The sequence below is a fragment of the Pelophylax lessonae genome (genome assembly GCF_965119305.1).
Source record: "Pelophylax lessonae genome assembly, chromosome: 1".
Classification (NCBI taxonomy): domain Eukaryota; kingdom Metazoa; phylum Chordata; class Amphibia; order Anura; family Ranidae; genus Pelophylax; species Pelophylax lessonae.
The window spans coordinates 316,284,176-316,308,400 of record NC_138768.1 but is presented as its reverse complement, the minus strand read 5'-3'; the positions used below and the strand labels follow the sequence as shown (position 1 = coordinate 316,308,400).

Sequence of the window (24,225 nt, the reverse complement as noted above, 5' to 3'; positions counted from 1 at the left end):
CCTGGATTCGTAATAGAACCGGACACACTATCCACGTAATCTTTAAATTTGGACCAAATCCTTTCATAAATTCTGTTGGTGCCGTGTCTTCTGGCACTCATCATTGTGGAAATTGCCTCGCTTGGACAACCAAGAGCCTTCAGTCTTTCCCTCTCAAGAGCCAAACCATGAGATGAAGCTGTGCTGGACAGGTATGTAGAATAGGGCCCTGGGACAGAAGGTCCGGCCTGGACGGCAGGGGTACCGGGTCCCGACAGCTCAGTTGGAGCAATAGAGGAAACCAAGATCTCCTTGGCCAAAAGGGAAGGATCGCTATGATCTCCACTCTCTCTGTCCTGATTCTCTGTAGGAACAAGAATATGACTGGCACTGGGGGGAAAGGCATATGCTTTGTGGAAGCTCCAATGATCTGTCAGAGCATCTAGGCATGGGGATAACGCCACCTTGTGTAGAATTTCTCCAGTTTGGCATTGCTTGGATAGGCAAATAGATCCACCTCCGGGAGAAACCCTAGAGAGATGACCCACCTGAAGGTCTTTGTATGAAAGGCCCATGTAACGCTCCTGCGTTTTTAGTATAGGCTGGATTTGCATAATCTCCACTCAGTAGTTATGTAGAGATGTGTTGAATACCAGATCCAACTCTCCAGGACTCATCACCGTGGGCCTATCAGCTTCAACATACAGATATATACACACTCAATGAGATGTTCCTGGAGTGATAGGATGTATATGATAGTATGAAGGTGATGTGCTGAAGGGACAGGTGTGAACAGTGACAAGGATGGTAATCACTTGATAGGTTTGTATAGGAGAGTTCAAGGTGGTATTTAGGAATGCAGATAGGTTAGTATCGAGTATGCTATCAGGTGGTGAGGACAGCAGATGACAAATACAGGATAGACTAACCCAGTGCAAGGATAGATAGTAGTAGACAGGAGAGCTAGCAATCTACGCAGCAGTGCAGATGATAGATGGTAGTAGGCTCAAGAGCTAGCAATCTATGTAACAGTGCAGATGATAGGATAGTATGGATAGGTAGTAACAGTCCTTAATGTGCATAGGTAGATAGTGCAATAAGGTTATGGAGGGTTCCCCTGCGGGGTACTTATCACTTGTAATGTTAGTAGTTTAGAGAGGTCCAGTAGATAAGGAATGATCCGGTAGCGAGATACAGGGATCAGTAGCGAGGTTCCGGTCTGCTCCAGGTAAAGGGAATAGCTGGAGGTTCCGATCGAGAGACAGGCTTGAAAGCATGTGGATAACAAGGCAGGAAAGCAGGGTGAGATAGCCATAAGTAGAAGCAGTATTCCAAGAGTGATCGGGTAGCGAGATACAAGATCAGTGAGTGAAACAAGTCCAGGTAGCGAGATACATGAGCCAGTAACATCAGGTATGGCTGCTTCAGACATGGCTTGATCGAACCAACCATGCGGTTGAACGAACAATGTGAGTGAGACCGCCGGCGGTTGAAATAGCCGCTCTGCGGCGCTCAGCAGTGACATCATCGTTCTTAAAGGTATATGCGTACCACCTGAAGAGAAAGGTGGGACGCATTACAGAGAAAGTGGTGATTAAGGGTACCGGAGGTACCAGAATCTTACAGCCCAATCGTTGTTGTCCAGATCGGTTCTCGAGAGAAAATCTGCCTGGACGTTCTAGACACCGGGAAGGTAGGCAGCTGGCAGATTGGACAGATATCTTTGAGCCCATGTCATAATTGGTTTCAGTTCTTTCAGAAGAGAGGAAATGCGGGTGCCCCCTTGCCTCTTGATATATGCAACAGCTGTCGTATTGTCTAGCCTTAGGAGGACTGAGGCTCTGGTCACCAGATGATGAAAAGCCTGGAGAGCGCAGAATGCCGCCCGAAGCTCCAGAACATTTGAGACCACCCTGGGGGCAGGGAAATCCCATCTGCCCTGGGCCACTTCTGACAAGCAGTGCGCTCCCCAACCTGACCTGCTGGCATCTGAAGTCACGACCAACCAGGGAGCAGGAATGATCGAATGGCAGTTTAGGAGATTTTCCCACTGGAGCCACCAGGTCAAGCTCTCCTTCATGGACAATGTTATCCGGACAAGGACATCCGAACTTCCGGGACTCCATTGTTGGAGAAATCCTGTTTGAAAGGGCCTCATCCTCCACTGTGCCCATTTCACCATGGAGGCCGTGGAAACCATGGTCCCAATTATTTTACATGCACTGAGAAGCCCGGAGATGAGAGGCTGACAATGCTGGACGAATTCCGCTGCGAATCACCGGAATCTTCTCCAATGGAAGGGAGATGGTGCCTCTGGAGGTATTGAAGAGAGCCCCTAGGAAGACCAATGATTTTGTGGGTTCTAAATGGCTTTTTTCCATATTCAGGAGCCATCCGAATTCTTGAAGGGTGGAAATCACCTGAGACCTGTGATGCAGAATTTGATCTCGGTGCTGTGAGAGAAGAAGCAAATCGTCCAGGTAATGATAGTCAAATCCCTTTTGCCCTGATCAGGGCTACTACAGCCAGTAAGATCTTTGAAAAGATTTGAGGTGATGTGGTAAGCCCGAAGGGGAGACAGGTAAATTGAAGATGCACCTGACCCACTGCGAAGCGAAGACATTTTTGCAGCTCTTTCGCTACTGGGACGTGAAAGTAGGCATCTTTCAAATCTATAGACACCATCCAATCCTCTGGTTGTACCACCTGGCGAATTGTGAAAAGTGTCTCCATCCTGAACCTCTCTTTCTTGATAAAGGTGTTTAGGTGTGTCAAATCTACGACTGGTCTCCAAGAGCCACTTTTCTTCAAGACTATGAAGAGCAGAGAGTAAATGCCTTGGAATCTTTCCTCGATCAGAACAGGCACGGCTGCGCCCTGGGCAATCAGGAACTCTACATATGATAGAAGGATCAGCTTCTTTTCTTCTGAGCGGGGCAAGGTCGTAGGGATGAAGCGAAGAATGGGGTTTTTGTTAAAGATCCAAACATGACTGTGCGACACGGTTTTGACAGTCCATTGATCTTTGACTGAGGCTGCCCAGACGTGTGCAAACATAAGCAAGCGAGCGCCTACCCGCACCATCTGGACAGGTCCGATATCAAAAAGAATTCGTAGCCTCTCGGCCACCATAAGATGTTCCCTTGGCAAACTTCTGAACTGTAGACTGGGGGCGCTTCTAGTTCTTTCTGAACTCGCGACCAGGCCTGTAGAAATGCGCCGCTCTAGAACAGTCTGGATTCTGTCTGTGCTGAGGTCTTCTTTGGTCCAGCAACCGGCGATCCTGGGGAAGGAACCCCAATTTGCCACCAGTGGCACAGGTAATGGCACTCTCCAATTTATTACCAAAAAGGGACATGCCCTGAAAAAAGGAATTCTGCACCAAGCCTGCTTAGAGGCAGGATCAGCCAACCAGGGACGCAACCATAGAGCGCGTTTGGCTATAACAGAGGACAGCATGACCCGAGCTTCCAGCCAGATGATATTGATGGATGCCTCCCCCAAAAAAGCTGTTGCCAACCTTAGTTCTTGAACAGCCGAACTTCTGGCTACTTCCTCGGAGACACTGTGCAGTGTGGCCTCTACATTGTCCACCAAAGCCTCCCTGGCCTTAGACATGGCTGCCAAAGCCAGGGCAGGTTTACAGGCCATACCTGCGGACAAGTAGATCTTCTTAAGATCTGTGTCAATCCGCCTGTCTAGACCGTCTTTGAAGGAGACTGAGTCTTCCAATGGTAAGGTTATGTGTTTCACCAACCTCATCTAAGCGGCACTTACTATAGGAGCGGAATCAAGATTCTTCACCTTTTCACTTTTGAAGGGATACATCCTGGAAACTTTGGACGACAAGGAGTTCTTCCTCTCAGCTCCTTCCCAATTATCCGTAATAATTTCTCCCAGCTCGCCCAAAAAGAGAAAATGGGAACGTTCTTTTTTGAGATGTTTAAAATATTTCTTTTGTTATTGCTGGGGATTCCGCTGGATCTTCCCATTTCAGTGCCTCCTTAACCTCTTTAACTAGCGGTGGGATCATGGCAAACTCAAAGCCTGCGTTCTGGTCCTCCAAGTCATCTTCACTACCCGAGGAATCCTCCGAGAAGCGACATGGTTGGGAAGTGCCCGGCTCCAATTCCTCCCTTGGGAAGGAACCTGGAGCTTCAGATGAGTGACTCGACATCCTACCAGGATCCCAATCTCTGAGGGATTCTTGAACAATCCGCCTGACCAGGGACTCCACCGGTTGGTCTGTGCCATGTAGAGATGGCCTTGAGTTTCGCCCGGTGGTCGGTTTGCGGCAAATTTTGATTGTTCGCTACCCGCCAATTTTGCAAACACATGGCGTTGTTCGCGGCGACCATATTAGTTTACATTGGGGAGAACTTTGACCCATGACACAGCCGTCAGGTGGAACGGGACAGCCAATTGAAACATTTCAGAACATGGACATGCCCCCTACCTTATAAATAGACCAGAGCAGGCAGCCATTTCACATTCTGCTTTTTGTCAGCGTATGGAGAGGTTGGCTGTATGCATCAGGGACAGATTTCCAGACACAAATAGCTCTGTTAAGATCCACAAGAGTCCTTTCAGGGCTGGTATTTCGGTATAGGTCTACTACAGTCTACATTACTCTACTACAAACAGCGACAAAAGCACTTTTAATGTATTATAACTGGTGTGATAGACCAGTGGCCCCCCAATACCACATATTGAAGTGGGGTGTTATCTGAGTATACTTTTACAAGTGTATTTGTGTCCTGCAACAATATTGCCTCTTTTGCTGTGTTAACTCTGCTACACACAGTGCCAAACTCACTGGCCAATTTTTTTGAACAACTGGTGTGATAGACCAGTGGCCCTCTAATACCACATATAGAAGTGGGGTGTTATTTAACAGTATACTTTTCTAAGAGTATATTTTAGTGCTGCAAAAAAATGGCCTCTTTTGCTTGTTTTAACTGTGCTACACACAGTGACAACAGTTACTGGCCAATTATTTGTAGAACTGGTGTAATAAACCTGTGGCCCCCCAATACCACAGATTGAAGTGGGGTGTTATCTGAGTATACTTTCCTAAGTGTATTTGTGTCCTGCAACAATATTGCCTCTTTTGCTGCATTAATTCTGACATACACAGTGCCAAACTCACTGGCCAATTTTTTGAACAACTGGTGTGATAGACCACTGGCCCCCCAATACCACATATTGAAGTGGAGTGTTATCTGAGTATACTTTCATAAGTGTATTTGTGTCCTGCAACAATATTGCCTCTTTTGCTGCGTTAACTCTGATACACACAGCGCCAAATTCCCTGGCCAATTTTTTGAACAACTGGTGTGATAGACCAGTGGCCCCCCAATACCACATATTGAACTGGGGTGTTATCTGAGTATACTTTCATAAGTGTATTTGTGTCCTGCAACAATATTGCCTCTTTTGCTGCGTTAACTCTGATACACACAGTGCCAAACTCCCTGGCCAATTTTTTGAACAACTGGTGTGATCAACCAGTGGCCCCCACAATGCCACATATTGAATTGGGGTGTTATTTAACAGTATACTTTTCTAAGAGTGTATTTTAGTCCTGCAAAAATATGGCCTCTTTTGCTGTGTTAACTGTGCTACACACAGTGACAACAGTTACTGGCCAATTATTTGTAGAACTGGTGTAATAAAACTGTGGCCCCCAATACCACATATTGAAGTGGGGTGTTATTTAACAGTATACTTTTCTAAGATTGTATTTTAGTCCTGCAAAAAATTTACCTCTTTTGCTGTGTTAACTGTGCTACACACAGTGACAACAGTTGCTGGCCAATTATTTGTAGAACTGGTGTGATAAACCTGTGGCCCCCCCAAAAACACAGATTGAAGCGGAGTGTTATATACCTTTTTCCAGATATACTGCGATTCTCTAGAGACTTTTGTCACAGGGTAATTTAAAAACATGACAGGCAGAGGAAGAGGCAGACACTTACGCAGGGGTGGTAGGGGTAGGGCAGGAGCAGTAGGCCGGAGCCAAAGTGTGAAGTTTCAGAAGGTGTGTTCGATTACGTCAAAGGACGCACCAGACTTGATTGAGTGGCTCATTCAGCCTTCCTCTTCTGCACCCTCCTCATCCTCTCTATCTGCACCCTCTTCACTCTCTGCTGTGTGCATCCCCAAAGACACCACAACAAACACCACCACCACCACCACATACCCTCCGCTCGAGTCACTGGAATTATTTTCTGATCCATCACAAGACATTTGCCATGCGCAGCCATTGGCATCGGATCAGAAAGAGGAGGTAGCAACAGCCGCCACTCAGCAGTCTGATGACAGTACCCAGATCAGCCCAAGGAGGTTGGTCCCCGCTGTTGCTGCCTACTCCGAGATCTCGAATGTTAGTGATGGGGAAGGTGACGTGGATGATGACGTGTCTATGTACATCACGTGGGTGGCCAAAAGAGAGGAAGAGGAGGGGAGTTCAGAGGGAGAGACGGACCGGCAGATAGGGAGGAGAGGCAGGCAGAACTTACATTGCACAAGAGGTACAAAGCAGACTGTAAATGTATCGAGAGCGAGCCATCAACCATGTACAGTCACATCTGGTGCTCCCAGGACGCCGGCACATGGCTCCGCAGTGTGGGCTTTTTTCAATGTGTCCGTTGCTGACAACAGTGTTGCCATCTGCAGCCTTTGCAGTCAACGCATAAGTCGCGGTAAGCCCAACACTCACTTGGGACGACCGCCTTAAGAAGGCACCTGAACTCCCATCACCGAGCCCAGTGGGAGCAACACCATCAGAACCCACAAAGCCACACTCCAGGCTCTCACCGTCCAGCCTCTTCTCCTTCTCCTCTCTCCTCACAATTGTCCTCCACTCCACCTTCCATGATGCCGTCGTCAGGTTGTTCCGGAAAAAGGCAGGCTTCTGTGTCCCAAACGTTGGATCGGAAAAAAATGATGATGCCGGATAATGCTCTTGCCCAACGTTTGACTGCAGGCTTGTCGGAACTGATAGCCTGCCAACTACTGCCATATCAACTGGTGGACTTGGAGGCCGTTCGGAAATTTGTGGCCATTGGAACACCACAATGGAAGGTCCCAGGCAGGAAATATTTCTTGTAGAAGGGCATTCCAGAGCTGTATGGCCATGTTCAGCGGCAAGTGAATATATCTCTGGCACACAGTGTTGGTGCCAAGATACATCTGACCACAGACACATGGTCTAGCAAACACGGGCAGGGAAGGTATATCACTTTTACTGCCCACTGAGTGAACCTTCTGACGGCCGTCAAGTATGTAACCCATGGCACCCATGTAGATTTGGTTGTACCGCCACGGATTGCATGCAGGCCTGCCTCTTCTTCACCTCCTCCATCCTCCCTTTCCTCCTCGGCTGACTCCTCCTTTTCCGCTGCTACCGTCTCTTTTGCTGCGCTGCCCAAGATCCCCAGAACCTATTCCACATGCCAGGTGAGCCATTGCCATGCTGTGCTGCGTCTGTTGTGCCTGGAAGCCAAGAGCCACACTGGTCCTGCACTCCTTTCAGCTTTGCGTTCACAGGCAGATCAGTGGCTGACACCGCTGAATTTAACAGTTGGTAAAGTGGTGTGTGACAACGGTGCCAATCTGATGAGTGCGTTGAAACAGGGCAAAATAACACACGTGCCATGCATGGCACACATCCTGAACTTGGTCGTGCAGGGATTCCTTGCCAAATACCCTGGGGTCCAGGATGTCTTGCGGTAGGCCAGGAAAATCTCGGCCCATTTCAGAAGATCTTACACAGCCATGGCTCACCTTGCAGCGGCGCCACCATCTGCCGGTCAGGCGTCTTATTTGTGACTGCCTGACGCAATGGAACTCCACGTTGCATATGCTTGATAGGCTGCTCCAGCAGAAACGTGCAGTTAACGACTACCTGTACGAACTCTGCGGCAGGACAGGTTCTGGGGGGAGCTTGGGTTTTTTTCACCTCGCCAGTGGCTGCTCATGCGGGATGCATGCATACTTCTGCGGCCATTCGATGAGATCACCAAACTGGTCAGTCATGGCCAGGGCGCCATCGGTGACATCGTACCTTACACCTTCTTTCTGAGCATGCATTGCATCGTGTCATTGATCAAGCCGTCGAGGAGCAGGAGCAGGAAGATGAGGAAGTCGCAATGTTGGATGAATTCCCAGTGGGTGCTACTCCATCTGAGACAAGTCAACAAGAGGAGTCTGAAGAGGAGTCAGAGGAGGATGGTGCCGGGCAGATGAGGAGGAGCAAAAAGAGCATGCTTTAAACCTTTCTGGGATCCCTGGTGTTATCCGTGGATGGGGGGAGGAGAATGAGGACGACATTATCCTGGATGATTAGCTGGAAGCAGGCCACTACACCGCTTCCAGTTTAGTGCGAATGGGGGCCTTCATGCTCCAGTGTTTTAAGGGGCACCCCCGTATAAAAAGCATAAAGGCCAAGGACCATTACTGGGTGGCAACGTACTTAGACCCCAGGTACAAACAAAAAATGGCGAAAATGTTGCCAGCATCACAGAGGGCGGTCAGAATGCAGCACTTCCAGGCCTTGCAGCGGGAAATGCTGCATTCTGCTTTTGCGTGCGCTGGCAGAGGAATTTCCAGTCACAGAGAGACAGTTGCGGGTAGCAATCCAACAGCGCCTGCAAGAAGAGGGCGGTTTGAAGATGTCTTGGTCACTTCAGATATGAGATCCTTCTTTCAGCCGAACCATCGACAGCTGTACTCCGGATCCAGCATCAGGGAACGCCTAGAATGACAGGTGTCCAACTACATCGGGTTAATGGCTGATGTGGACGCTCTGAGGAGTGATGAACCCCTGGACTACTGGGTGGGCAGGCTTGACCTCTGGCCAGAGCTTGCACAATTTGCAATGGAACTGTTGGCTTGCCCCCCCGTCCAGTGTTCTGTCCAAAAGGATGTGTAGAATACCTCACATTAATAAAAATGAATGAGGCATGGATCTCTGAGGAATTCAACACATGTGACCACGTTTCATTGAAATTCCTCATGACAGGCCACAAATATCCGCCAGACCGCCATCCACCCACAACAATTCCTGGTCCTTGTCTTCACTAAATACAGCGGCATAATAGGCATTTCATGTCCATGGAATGCAAAATTTTTGGGGCCTTTCATGGCCGACAATTATTTTTTCTGTAAATGCCTAATGTACCTTCAGCCACAGAATACAACGTTCTTAGCTGTCAGGTAAACCCATGTGGGCTAATTTTTGGGGCCTGGAATGGCCGACACTTACTTCTGTATCCTGTGAATGCCTAATGAACCTTCAGCCACAGAATACTACGTTCTTAGCTGTCAGGTAAACCCATGTGGGCTAATTTTTGGGACCTATACTGGCCGACACTTACTTCTGTATCCTGTGAATGTCTAATGAACCTTCAGCCACAGAATACTACGTTCTTAGCTGTCAGGTAAACGCTTGTGGGCTAATTTTTGGGCCTATAGTGGCCGACACTTAATTCTGTATCCTGTGAATGCCTCATGAACCTTCAGCCACAGAATACTATGTTCTTAGCTGTCAGGAAAACGCATGTGGGCTAATTTTTGGGGCCTATAGTGGCCGAAACTTACTTCTATATCCTGTGAATGCCTAATGAACCTTCAGCCACAGAATACTATGTTCTTAGCTGTCAGGTAAATGCATGTGGGCTAATTTTTGGGGCCTTTCATGGCCGACACTTACTTCTGTATCCAGTGGCGGTTTTAGGCATGGGCAAACGGGGCAGCCGCCCGGGGCGGCATTTTTTCATGACACGTGGGGGGCGCCATGACAGTGTTCCCCAACCCCCGGGCCGCGGACTGGTACCGGTCCGTGGACCAAATGGTACCGGGCCGCCCGGTCACCTGAGGAACTTTGAATAATTTTACTGTGGCAGCAGAGCCGAGGTGCAGAGCATTGCTCCCCCCGAGCCTGCCCATTGTGTGACAATAGCGAATGAAAATTCGCTATTGTCACACTGATCCTCCTCCTGGCCAATCAGGGCGCGGGTCTTCCCGATCCCTGATTGGCCGAAAGGCAAACCCCACGCCATTGGCCGAGGAGGAGGCGCCGCGGGAGGACTGAGGAGACGCTGGGAATCCAGGGACTGAACTGAAGAGAAGTGAGGTAAGTGCACGGACGGGTCTCGCGGGGGGAACGCTGGCGCTCTGCATTGAAAGGTGGCAATGCCGTGGCACTCTGCATTTATTGGGGGCATTGCTGTGGCACTCTGCAATTATTGGGGGCATTGCTGTGGCACTCTGCATTTATTGGGGGCATTGCTGTGGCACTCTGCATTTATTGGGGGCAATGCTGTGGCACTCTGCATTTATTGGGGGCAATGCTGTGGCACTCTGCATTTATTGGGGGCAATGCTGTGGCACTCTGCATTTATTGGGGGCATTGCTGTGGCACTCTGCATTTATTGGGGGCATTGCTGTGGCACTCTGCATTTATTGGGGGCAATGCTGTGGCACTCTGCATTTATTGGGGGCATTGCTGTCGCACTCTGCATTTATTGGGGGCATTGCTGTGGCACTCTGCATTTATTGGGGGCAATGCTGTGGCACTCTGCATTTATTGGGGGCAATGCTGTGGCACTCTGCATTTATTGTTATGTTGTCATGTTATTTTTTTTTTGGGGGGGGGGGACCCGGAGGGAGTCTTGCCCGGGGAGCAATTTAATGTAGAACCGCCACTGTCTGTATCCTGTGAATGCCTAATGTACCTTCAGCCACAGACTACAATGTTCTTAGCTGTCAGGTAAACACATGTGGGCTATTTTTTGGGGCCTGAAATGGCCGACACTTACTTCTTTATCCTGTGAATGCCTCATTTTTCAGGCTGGACTTGAAAATCATTGGGTGTGTAAAGGTTCCACAAAATATGGAATGGATGCGGACCCATTTTACAGATGTATGAATGGACCCTATATGTATTTGACCGGTTGCTGTCAGTTCTAGCTGATTTATGAAAAAAAATACATTTTGTTTGCTGTAAAAAAAAAAATAATTTAGGGCAACTTTTCCAATTGCAATACTTCTGTTATGACATTGTTCATGTGCTGGGACTATCTGTGCACAGCTAGTAAGTCTTTTATGGCTGCAAATATGACCTAAAGGTTTTTAAAGTTCGTCTCCCATTAAAGTCAATGGGGCCCACCGCGAACTTGCGGTTCGCGGACTTTTGAGAAAATTTGCGGCTGACATTCGCGAACCGCCCCGGCCAATGTTCGTCCATCACTAGTGCCTTGTTTCTCCTTTAGTGCCCAGGAATAACAGGGGTCACACAAGGACCTATTCTCAGGGACACGGGCCCGACAGCCCCAATAGGACTTTTCTGTAGAGCGTTCAGAGTGGCGGGAAGGCCGTAGAACAACTGAACTAGCGGTATCTTCATGACACCTGGGCCTTCTTAAAAGGACTTTTGTGGACCTTAACAGAGCGATTTGTGTCACTGACGATCTGTCCCTGGTGCACACAGCAAACTTCTCCCTACACTGACAAAAGAGACAGTACACCTATACCAAATACCACCCCTAAAGGGACTTTTGTGGACCTTAACAGAGCGATTTGTGTCACTGACAATCTGTCCCTGGTGCACACAACAGACCTCTCCCTACACTGACAAATAGCAGAATGTAAAATGGCAGCCAGGTCAGGTCTATTTATAAGGTAGGGGGTATGTCCATGTGCTAAAATGTCTCAATTGGCTGTCCCGTTCCACCTGATGGCTGTGTCATGGGTCAAATTTCTCCCCAGTGTAAACTAATATGGCCGCTGCGACGATCAACGCCATATGTTCGCAAAATCAGCGGGCTGCGAACGAGCAAAGTTCGCCGCGAACTGACCGCCGGGCGAACCGCAAGGCCATCCCTATTAGGGATAGAAGTGACATCTAGGGCTGCCACCTCTGAGCTTCCCACCTCCACATCTTCACCCAACGTGGCAAATCTGTTAGGGTGCTCATCCCAGTGCGGGCCTTCCTTTTCTGTGAGCCCCTACCACTCCCTCTGACTGTATTAACCCATCTTCCTACCTGATAATCCTAACTTACCCCTCCACCCTCCTCAATAACCCCACTAGCCACCTGCTTAGCGAGCAGAGGACCCCATTCAAAGTTATCAATTCTACCCAGTGTTGCAATTTGCTCCTCCAGATCTCTTATATGAGCTTCCAGAAAGGCAACCCGCACACATCTGTCGCAGCGGTATCCATTCTGGATTGGTTGCTCCATTATTGTATACATGTGGCACAGTGTGCACTGCAAAAAACCTTCAATCTTGCTAGCACACATTTTCCTGGTTACAACAATAATACAAATAATATAAATATTCAGATGTTACTTACAGGTCTAAAGACTCCTATTATAATCTCCTGTTTTAAACTCTGGCTTTTAACTCACCACTTGGTCAGAGTAGTGAAAGCAAAAAGGTGGCAAACTCAAGAAAGAGCAAGCTCAGAAATGAGTCCTACAGAATGTTATATAGGACCTGACGCACCTGTGACCAATTAACTACTCCCCTTAATTAGTAGTCTGAAGGAATGAAAGAAAGAAAAAAAAAGGCTATTTAAAAGTGACAGAAAAGGTATAAAAAACTGCAAGCAAAGACCCCCTAAAAAACATCTAAAAATGCAAGTGCAACAATCACCAGTAGTCAAAACCCAAACTGTGTATTACTCTCCACTCAAATTTAGTGGCAATTGGAACTGGTGTAGGAATTTTACAACATGCTGCTTCAGTGGCGGCCGGCCAATAGGGGGCGCAGGGGTACCGCCCCCCCAAAAAGAAAAAGGAAAAAAAAAGATTAAAAAAATAAATACATTTTTTGCCCACCAGGGGCGCCGGACTCATTGGTGGCTATGGGGGGAGGGGGGGTGGGGTTTTCCACCCAGCAGAGTCGCCGATTGGGGGCCTTCTGGGGCGTAACTGTGGCGCAGAGCACTGCGCTACACCACCCCCTTTTGTGATGTCTTGGATCATGATTGGTCCAGACTCCAGCCTGGACCAATCATGATTCAGGACATCCCTGCTGACCTCGTTGGGGGCGGTGCCGGTGCATGCATCAGTCACTCACCGTCACCGCCCGGTCACCTTCCCGCTGCCGAAGAGGAGTCGAGAGAAGCCGGCGCCACTCACCTTCCCACCGCCCGCCGCAGAAGAGGAGAGGCAGAGAGAGGGAGAAGCGCCGCTCACCTTCCCGCCACCCGCCGCAGAAGAGGAGAGGGAGAAGCGCCGCTCACCTTCCCGCCACCCGCCGCAGAAGAGGAGAGGCCGAGAGAGGGAGAAGCGCCGCTCACCTTCCCGCTGCCCGCCGCAGAAGAGGGGAGGTCGAGAGGGAGAAGCGCCGATCACCTTCCCGCCGCCCGCCGCCGAGCGAAGAAGAGGAGAGGCCGAGATGCCGCTCACCTTCCCGCTGGTTCCCGCAGAACGAAGAGGATGGAGTCGGAGAAAGGAGAATCCGCCGTGACTCACAGGGCTCCAGCCTCCAGGTAAGTGCACTGCTTTCAGTCGGGCACACACGCTAAACTCTGCATTGGGGACATCATGACATGTACACTCACTGTTAAATGCATTGAAGGGGGCACGCACGCTAAACTCTGCATTGGGGACATGTACACTGATCAATGCATTGAAGGGGGCACGCACGCTAAACTCTGCATTGGGGACATCATGACATGTACACTGTTAAATGCATTGAAGGGGGCACGCACGCTAAACTCTGCATTGGGGACATGTACACTGATCAATGCATTGAAGGGGGCACGCACGCTAAACTCTGCATTGGGGACATGTACACTGTTCAATGCATTGAACGGGGCACGCACGCTGGTCACTGCATTGGGGACATGTACGCTGGTCACTGCATTGGGGGCATGTACGCTGGTCACTGCATTGGGGGCACGTACGCTGGTCACTGCATTGGGGGCATGTAAGCTGGTCACTGCATTGGGGGCATGTATGCTGGTCATTGCATTGGGGGCATGGTATGCTGGTCACTGCATTGGGGGCATGTACGCTGGTCACTGAATTGAAGGGGGCATGTACGCTGGTCATTGCATTGGGGGCATGTACGCTGGTCACTACATTGAAAGGGGCATGTATACTGGTCACTACATTGAAAGGGGCATGTATGCTGGTCACTACATTGAAAGGGGTCATGTATGCTGGTCACTACATTGAAAGGGGGCATGTACGCTGGTCGCTGCATTGAAAGGGGGCATGTACGCTTGTCACTGCATTGAAAGGGGGCCTGTACTGTGGGGTTTGTGCTAGGGGGCCTGTACTGTGGGATTAGTGCTAGGGGGCCTGTACTGTGGGATTAGTGCTAGGGGGACTGCACTGTTGGATTAGTGCTAGGGGGCCTGTACTGTGGGGTTTGTGCTAGGGGGCCTGTACTGGGGCTTGTGCTAGGGGGCCTGTACTGTGGGGTTTGTGCTAGGGGGTCTGTACTGTGGGGTTTGTGCTAGGGGGTCTGTACTGTGGGGTTTGTGCTAGGGGGTCTGTACTGTGGGGTTTGTGCTAGGGTGCCTGTACTGTGGGGTTTGTGCTAGGGGGCCTGTACTGTGGGATTAGTGCTAGGGGGTCTGTACTGTGGGGTTTGTGCTAGGGGGCCTGTACTGTGGGATTAGTGCTAGGGGGTCTGTACTGTGGGATTAGTGCTAGGGGGTCTGTACTGTGGGGTTTGTGCTAGGGGGCCTGTACTGTGGGGTTTGTGCTAGGGGGTCTGTACTGTGGGGTTTGTGCTAGGGGGTCTGTACTGTGGGGTTTGTGCTAGGGGGCCTGTACTGTGGGGTTTGTGCTAGGGGGCCTGTACTGTGGGGTTTGTGCTAAGGGGTCTGTACTGTGGGGTTTGTGCTAGGGGGTCTGTACTGTGGGGTTGGTGCTAGGGGGTCTGTACTTGGGGTTTGTGCCACTCTCAGTCAGTGTATCCCATAATAGGGCCCCTGCTCCCTATTATAGGATATACTAGTACTGAGAGACCCCTTAATATGTGATATATTGGGAGAATTTGTTCACGCAAAGTACAGGGGACAAATGGGTGGAGTCTATAAGGGGTGGGGCTTCTGAGAAATGGGAGGGGTCAAAATAGAAGGGCGGGGTCTTGTGCCCCCCCCCATCTTAAAACTTCACCAGCCGCCACTGTGCTACTTATTTCCTAAAATCCTGAGCACGTGGAGCACCTACAAATATAGAAAGCTTTATAGGAAAGGCATTGCTATAGATACAATCCTAAACTAAAATGAACATCATACTAAAAAAACAATAAAGGAGCTTTTCTCAAAGAAAAAAATACAGTACTTGTTTGAGAAGCTTTAATAAGAAGCCACCATTTTTTTTTTTTGGATGCATGCACATTTTAGGGTAGTAAAGTTAAACCTTTTTAAGAATGTTCTAAAAAGTATACCTGTGTCATAAGTTTACCATATTTGTGAACACTAAAGTTTTAACTGTATTTTTAATGCATAAAAAATAAGGTTTAAAAGTCATCCAGCTGAGACTTAGTCAACTGGGAAAAGTTAGCGAATGCCTTCAGAAAGAGGTGGTTTGTATGATTATAAAACTACTCACAGATCTTGTAAGACCTTGTATGGCTGGATTGCTGAAGATAAACTAGATGACATTGTTCTCGACAATGGGAGTCTATAGCTGCTTTATAACATAAGTCCTACCAGTAATTAGTTGATCCTGATGTTATCAAAACAGTTATATCTCATCATTTCTACATACATCTTTTTTATTATTTCAGTCTGGTAGGAAAAACACTAGATAATTACCTTTTAATAACTGTTCACAAAAGCATACACTCAAATACATCGGTGTTTTGTTTAAAAACATACCAAGTATTATTTATTACAGGTAAGAAAAATGTACAGTTATGTCATGCAAATCACATAAGCTGTTCAAACAAATGAAATTTTTTTCATTTACACTTTATAGCAAAGTTTTATATAGTTATAATTTATATATGAGGCTTGAGAGGCAGGTAATGTAGGAATCAATGTAAAATATTCTAATTTATTACCATAAATAAATGAGCCTTACTTTTGAAATATAGACATAGCACATTCTGTGTTCATTCAAGGTTTATATTGATGCATTTTATTAGGGACATTTATTATGTTGAGACACATAAAAACCTTGCATGTTTTACAATGTTCCTGGATTATTTTACTTAAAACTCCAGAACATCTGTAAATGACAGCTGAACTCCTAATCTATTTACCTCTTGATTCATACCAGCCCACTTTTTTCCAGCTTTTTTTCCTATGCGGGCAGCTGTCAGTAAGAGCTCTAGCAGGGAGTAGTGTGATGCGCATTTCATCATATCACACTTCTAACTTTTCCTCTTTTTAACTTTACTTGAAGTGTCATATAGTGTCCCATGTGTTGTGCTGTAGTGTGGTGACATGTTGCATTTCCCCACGCTGCACCGCACTGCACTTCACATCAGCACTGTTGTGTGAAAGGGACACATAAAAACAAAATAAAAAAAAAAACAATTGTTGTCTACGTGTCCTAGGGGTGACCAGTCTTTGTCCAGTGTGGAGAACCGCAAGTCATCACATAGTGTGAACAAGTCCTTAAAAAATATGTAAACCACACATTTCATATTCCTGATATGTACCTGCTGTACCATGTACTTGAATGAGAACATATCCTGTTCTCTTTGTATTGCCTCCTTTGTGTGAAATCCCTGGTGTTCCTGACAGTCCCTCTGCTTTCCTATTAAAAACTGACCACACTAAGCAGGAAAACACACCGTGGTCCATTCCCTAGCTGTGCTGGGAACTCAGCCTTCTCTCCTCCAATGATCAGAGTTGTCCTGACATCCACTACCCCTCCCCCCCGTACAGCCATCAACTGGTAAGTTGAGTGTACTGCTGTTTCTCCTCCCCTAGCTCTTTTGCAGCTGAGAACAGAGGTAATGTGACCACTTATAAAAAAAAGAGAAAAAAATGTATTTATGATGTTTTTTTATATCTACACACAAATGTTTTGCTATTCATTTCTATATTAACTGAATGGGTTGTTTTACAATGTGAGGAGTTACAATCATTTTAAGGATCCAATCAGAGCAGCTGATGTCTGCATGGTCCCTGCATAAGCCATGTTCAGTGATCATTAGGGTAAGGTCTCCTTCACATGGGTCTATTTTAGTGTACACTCATGTGAGGGCCATGTTCGCCTGCACAGCTGTCAAATTGGGAACAAGAGCTGTGTCCATGAGACTGTCTGCGTGGGGATGAACAAGTGTTCTGCTATGGTATGTCCGTGTGAACGAGGCCTAACTTTGCAGAAGTGTTACAGAGATGCAGCTCTTTTAGAGCGTATCACAGGTTTGTTCTCTAATATAATCCTAACATGGGCTGCAGCAAACCTGTAAAGCAGTGGTTCTCAACTCCAGTCCTCAGGACCCACTAACAGGCCAGACTTCAAGTATCACCTTGGGAAGATGCAGACTAGAATACTGCAATCAGTGAGCAGCAAAATCTATCACCTGTGATATATTTCAGTTATCTTGCAAACCTGGCCTGTTAGTGGGTCATGAGGCCCAGAGTTGAGAACCAATGCTGTAAAGTAAAAAAAAAAAAATATTTATTTACTTTTTTTTTTTTTATAAATTATCTTTTGGGTAATTAACCTCCTAATAACCCCATATTATCCCTATTTTTTATCAGGGAAATAAACTAAATAATGTTTGGTTTTTATGCATCATTTAATGTTACCTGTTTCCATTCAACCATTAAACAAAATAATATGTGCTGTACAGTAAAACCTTGGTTTGAGAGTAACTTGGTTTAAGAGCGCTTTGCAAGACAAGCAAAATTTTCAAATAAATTTTGACTTGATATACAAGCGTTGTCTTGATATACAAGTAGCCTCAAGTCACAGCTGAGTATAAAAGAGAAGAGAGGCGCCTCTAAGTGTAGCAATATGGTTAAATTTAATGAAGGTACAACATTTAGCAACTCACATGGTTGATGATTGGAACAGGCACATCTAAGGATGCAGGCATCCGGGGTAAAGCTGTCTACATAGACCATCCTCCGCACCGACTTCTACGTCATGCTGCCCCTTCCATGCTGCCCCTCGCTTTCAGATCGCTTTACTGCAGGGTGGTCTTCCCGATCAGGATTACAGACTTGCAGCCGGCGGTGCAGAAGATAGTCTATGTGGACAGCTTTACCCCGGATGCCTGCATACTTAGATGTGCCTGTTTTATTCATCAACCATGTGAGTTGCTAAATGTTGAACCTTCATTAAATGGAACCATATTGCTCACTTAGAGGCACCTCTCTTCTCTTTTATACTCTGTAGCTCCTGCTGGATTTTGCTTCTAATCCCCTTATGGAAGCGGCTATTTGTGGATGGACATTTTATGCAACCTATCGCAATGCTATAATCTTTTTATATGGACTATAAACTGAAGGACTTATGAATAAATGGTCGTGGAACGAATCATCTGAGTTTCCATTATTTCTTATGGGGAAATTCGCTTTGATATAAGAGTGCTTTGGATTACAAGCATGGTTCCGGAACAAATTATGCTCGCAATCCAAGGTTTTACTGTATATGTAAAATGTAAAAATCAAAGTATATTCAATCTAAAAAATTAAAACATAAATAACATCCTGCAGTTATACAAAGGGTTCTATGTATAAATAGTTTGCTGAACGAATGTAACAAAGTTTCACAGTGCTCCAACAAAACGTATTGTATTTTGTGTAATATAATTATCTCATATAATAGTGAGGGCCATCTGGTGGCCATAATCAGTTTTTTCCCGCTTGGTGTATTTAGAAAAATTGCATTATAGCTACTAGATGGCGAATAGAACCATAGGAGATAATTATATCATATAACACAGAATTTGGCAAGTTTCATTGGAACTGTGCAGATATGTATTACTCAGCAAGCTTTTTATACACAGACCCCTATGTGTTGTGTAGGTGAGATTTTGGTTACATAGGTAAAGATACCCAAAAACATAACATGAAATTCATTGGAATGATGCCTCATGTCTGTTAGTGTCTTGGAGATTTTGCACACACATCTAAACACTTTTATTTGGGCCATGATACACAAGTGTTAGAGCCCATTCACATTGAGGCGACACGACTTCGGGGGGCGACCTGTGAAGTCGCGTACACACGCGACTTCGGCGCGATTTGCAGAGACTTCACATAATGGAAGTCTATGCAAGTCGATCCGAGGTCGCCCAAAGTAGTACAGGACCCTTTTTCTAAGTCGGAGCGACTTGTGTCGCTCCTATTAGAACGGGTCCTGTACTACTCAATGGACTGCGACATACCGCGACTTGTCAGGCTGACAAGTCGCCTGACAAGTCGCGCTAATGTGAATGGGCTCTTACTGTCACTGGCTGCATGACTGATACGATACTCTCCATGTAGATGGATGCCTTCATAACAAAGATTAAAGACTACTGAGTTGCCACCCTCCTAGACCCCTACAGAGGCAAAATGGGTCAGTTTTTGGAGCCCATCCTGGAAGGATGCAGCAATTCTATGCCATTTTCAGAGCCCAGCTAACTTAGGCCTTTCCCAAAGTTTTCCAACCAGGTGTAACCATTGCAAAAGACCACTTATCTTTCCCTATTGAGTTGCTCTCTCACTATCCAGCCCACTGAGGCATTGCTCAGTTGCTGTTACTTAGCTAGGGACCAAGCATTCTGCAATGTTCCTTGGTGATTCTATCAAATTCAGTGTCTGCAGTTGAACTTGTCTAGTCTATGGGCACCCTAACGTGTATTTAAATTCCTTAATGGACACCTAAAGCCCATTTTTTGATAGCTTAGAGAAGGGATAGAATCTCTGTAAGATTTTTCTTGTTTCCAGCATGTCCAATAGGGGCATTTACCTTTTCTTTGTGTCCTGGTGACCATTGGCAGCAGTACCAGAAGAGAGGGAAAATACTTTGAGTTGGCACCAAAACAAGAATAATGCTGACAACTTCCAATGGGAATGCTTGTTCTAGTGTCAACTGCCTTAGAGGGGATTTGCTTTATTTTATAGAGATTTCATTTTTCCCTTTTTTGTGTCTATGGGGCAAGAAGTGAAGTTAATTATCTCCAATGATACAAACACTTAAGAATAAAGCTGAAAAATGTTTAATGCCTATTTTAAGCCTCCATTTTTTTAATGTAATGCAGTCAGGCTGCATAAAAAAAGAAATAGATGTGGACATCTTATTTTATTATTAGTTAATGTACTGTGTTACTATATCACATGTTAAAATGCCCAGAATGCTTGAGATCTAGACCACTGCTTAACACAGATTGCAAAAGTCCAGGTCTCCAGTGGTCTGGCATGCCCCACTGCAAAGTGCTCAGATTAACAGCACAGCTTAGGGAGCTAGGGACCTCTGTGCTCTGTGTTAAGCAGCGGTCTGGATCTCCAGCAGGCTACCAGCATGGGACATTATAACCCTAATTGCAGCACCGTCGTGTTTTTTACATTAAATACCGGGGGTTATGGCAGCTATCTTTTTTTCATTTAGGAGGCTGGCTTTCCGATAAAAGTGGTTCCAGCGACGGATTTGCCACGGGATCACTTTTATAGGCCACGGGAGAGGTGTCCTATCCCCCATTGGTTTTCGCTGGTTTCTGAGCTTACCGGAGCTGCCCGTAACCCGGAAACTGATCCAGTGCGGCCGATGGCTAGGCAGGAAGCAGAGTGAGGGCAAGATAGCCCCCACTCGGTTCTATTCCCTTGGAGGACTGGAGCGACGTCTGACGTCACTTCCAGCTCTCATGCATAAACAAGGGATTTTTTTTCCCCTTCAAGGCAAAATGTCATTTTTTTTACCCCAGATCTCTCAATAAAGAGAACCTTTCATGCTTATTTCTATTACAAGGGATGTTTACATTCCTTGTAATAGGAATAAAAGTGATAAAAAAAATATATATACATTTAAGGGACATTGTAAAAATAAAAAATTAAAGGTAAAAGAAATAGTATTTTTTTTTTTAAAGTGCCCCTTCCTCCGAGCGAGTGCGCAGAAGTGAATTTGTAAGTCGCGCCCGCATATGTAAACGGTGTTCAAACCACGCATGTGAGGTATCACCCTGATCAATGGGGTGAGAGCAATAATTCTAGCACTAGACCTCCTCTATAAATCTAAACAGGTAACCTGTAAAAAATGTTAAAGCGTCGCCTATGTAGATTTTTAAGTAACGTAGTTTGTCGCCATTCCATGAGTGTGTGCAATTTTAAAGCATGACATGTTATTGTTACATGGTATTTATTTACTCTTACAATTGGGCTAACTTTATTTTTTAAATTCATTACAGTGTATTTTTTCCAAACAAAATTGCTTTTAAAAGTCCGCTGCGGAAATACAGAATGACAGAAAATATTACAATGACCGCCATTTTATTCTCTAGGGTCTTTGATAAAAAATATACATAATGTTTGGGGGTTCTAAGTGATTTTATAGGAAAAAAATGATTTTTAAATGTAAACAACAAATGTCAGGAAACGCAAGGGTCAGCAAGTGGTTAAAGTATAACCAAAAGCAAATCTTTTTTGTTGGTTTTGGATGGTGTAGGGAGCGATTAGCACACCTGTCAGGCTTTTTTTTTTTTTTTTTTTGCTGTCTGTGTACCTTTTAGGGAGATTCACTCTTTTTGTTTGTCCTGGTGACCATTATCACCAAAAGTAAAAGTGAAAGAAAATCCCAAATTTAGGGTTGTCACCAAAACACGAATGGGGGGAAATCTTTCAATGGGGACACTAGTTCTATTGAAAAACGGATTATCTCACTTTGGAGGGATTTCCTCTCACTTCGTGTTCAGACTATGGGACAGGAAGTGAAGGAAAATCTCCCCAATGGGACACAGGTGACAAAGCAAAAACTGAGAAGGGTTACAACCCTCCCCAATCTATCTTAAATAGAAAAGGTTTTACCCTTCGTTGAAGTAGACTTCAACTGCTTTACTGTATTAAAAAGGGTTAATTTGAGATTTAACCATTCCCAACCCTATCCAATATACAAAAAAAGGTCTGTTTTTACATGTTCTTCAAAAAGACTGAAATGTAATTTCCCTCAATCCTAGTTTTGCATATACTGAATCCTGATACATTACTTGAATCTACACTCTTTCCGACTATATCTTTGGAGATGGAAGTGAAGGGAAATCTTACAAATGTCATCAATACCTTCTTTATTATGGGATTCCCCAGTCTCCCTCCTGTCCAGATGCTATTTTTCTTCATATTTCTTTTCATGTATATTTTGACCATTGTAGAAAACCTTTTCATCATCCTAATAATCTGCTACAGTCCCAAATTACATAAACCAATGTATTTCTTTCTGGGGAATCTGTCCTTCCTTGAGATATGGTATGTAACAGTCACTGTCCCAAAATTACTGTCCATATTTCTGAATGGAAATAATAGGATCTCATATGCTGGTTGCATGTCCCAGCTTTTTTTCTTCCTTTATCTGGGCTGCACGGAGTGTGTTTTATTAACTGTTATGGCATTTGATCGATATGTGGCAATCTGCAATCCTTTACAATACCAGACTATAATGAACTGGCAATTCTGCTTTATTTTAGCTCTTTGTACCTGGCTCATTGGCTTGGCAATATCTCTTCTAAAGATATACTTTATCTCTCGGTTAACATTTTGCCATTCAGTAATCATCAACCATTTTTATTGTGATGTGTCACCTATACTTAATCTTGCATGCACAGATATGACATTAACAGAACTTGTAGACTTTATTCTTGCTCTGGTTATTCTTCTGGTGCCACTTTTACTCACTTGCCTCTCTTATTTGTGTATATTGTCTGCTATCCTTCAAATTCGAAATTCAACTGGGCGTCAAAAAGCATTTTCGACTTGTGGCTCCCATCTGGTTGTGGTCATCATGCTTTATTCAACCACTCTTTTTATGTATGCTAGACCAAGTAAGGCTCACTCTATTAATTCTAACAAACTGGTCTCTGTTGTCTACACAGTGGTGACACCCTTTCTCAACCCAATTATTTATTGCTTAAGAAACAGGGAGGTGAAAGTAGCCATTGAGAAACTTGTCTTTAGGAACTGAAATGAAAAGTCAACTGCTTATAGTAATTGACACTGCTTGCTCTACAAAAATCTGTCTTTTTTGTGCTAGCTATTTCTTTTTTTTTATTTACATGTGCTACAGATTTGCAGAAAGCTTTACTTGAGCTCCAACGGGTTACTTATAATAGGAGTCTGATGCAGCTTTTTCCTAGACTGTACACAGAATCATTCAATATGTCTGCAACCAAGGCTCTAGTTACTATATTTCTGCGTGTAGGCAAGTGCCCAGGGCAGCAGTATTAAAAGAGGCAAATCTGAGCCTCAAAGTTTCATAATAATGATAACTTTTTTCCCCTAGTGTCTACCTCTGGATGTTTTTGACAAAATGTTGTAGAACTATATGGGAATAGATTATTTTTTAGTCTAGTAAACATGAAACCATGTCTATTTACTCTAGTTTAATGATCTGAACAGGTTAAAAAGTAATTGTGCTCTTTACTATTATTCTTTTACTAAAATAGTGGAATAACAAAGTTGTGTAGCATGGATAAAAGGGCATCATCATTCAGTGGGGTCGAATCTGGAGAGTGCAAAATCTGGTTCATCTCTACATAGAAACTAATCAGCTTCCAGGATTTTTTTGTCAAAACCTAAATCAATAAGCTGAAGTTAGAAGCTGATTGGCTACTATGTATAGTTGCACCCGGTTTTGAGTGCTCCGGTTTTATTAAATCAACCCCATTCCCTCTGGGGCAGTGTGAGATCTATACATGGCTCTGCCTGCAGGAGTATGTGAATCTTTCCCTAATGTGTCCACACACTCTCTATCCCTCCAGAGCCCGGAATGAGTACTAGGAACAAGTAGTCAGTGAGTGATGTAGGAACTCCAGGTCATTGTTTCAGGAAGTATTAAAGCCATTAGATTAACATGTCAGCCAGACACTATAAACTATGCTTCATTGAGAATATATACACCCATCCCAAAATAATCACATACAGAAGTTTGGAGGAATTTTTAATGTATTAATGTGATTCCGGGGGGGGGGGGGAGCCAACATATGGCGCGTAAGTGAGAGCAAGGAGAAGCAGCAGTGGTGCCATCCAGCTATGAGGCGACAGAGGTCTGATCTGTAGCTGGCCTGCCTCATCGCCTATCTGCCCCCTGCTCCCCCCCGCCGTGGCCACAGCTAGCAGCCA

General features: G+C 45.5%; 1 protein-coding gene across 1 annotated transcript; it reads left to right on the top strand.

Annotated features, from left to right (window-relative positions):
• Positions 1-22,135: 22,135 nt before the first annotated feature.
• LOC309566399 (olfactory receptor 6B1-like) lies at positions 22,136-23,068 on the top strand (the record flags this gene model as incomplete). Its single annotated transcript, XM_082271538.1, has 1 exon — positions 22,136-23,068. The coding sequence occupies one exon, from the start codon at positions 22,136-22,138 to the stop codon at positions 23,066-23,068; it is 933 nt and encodes a 310-aa protein (XP_082127664.1).
• Positions 23,069-24,225: the final 1,157 nt, after the last annotated feature.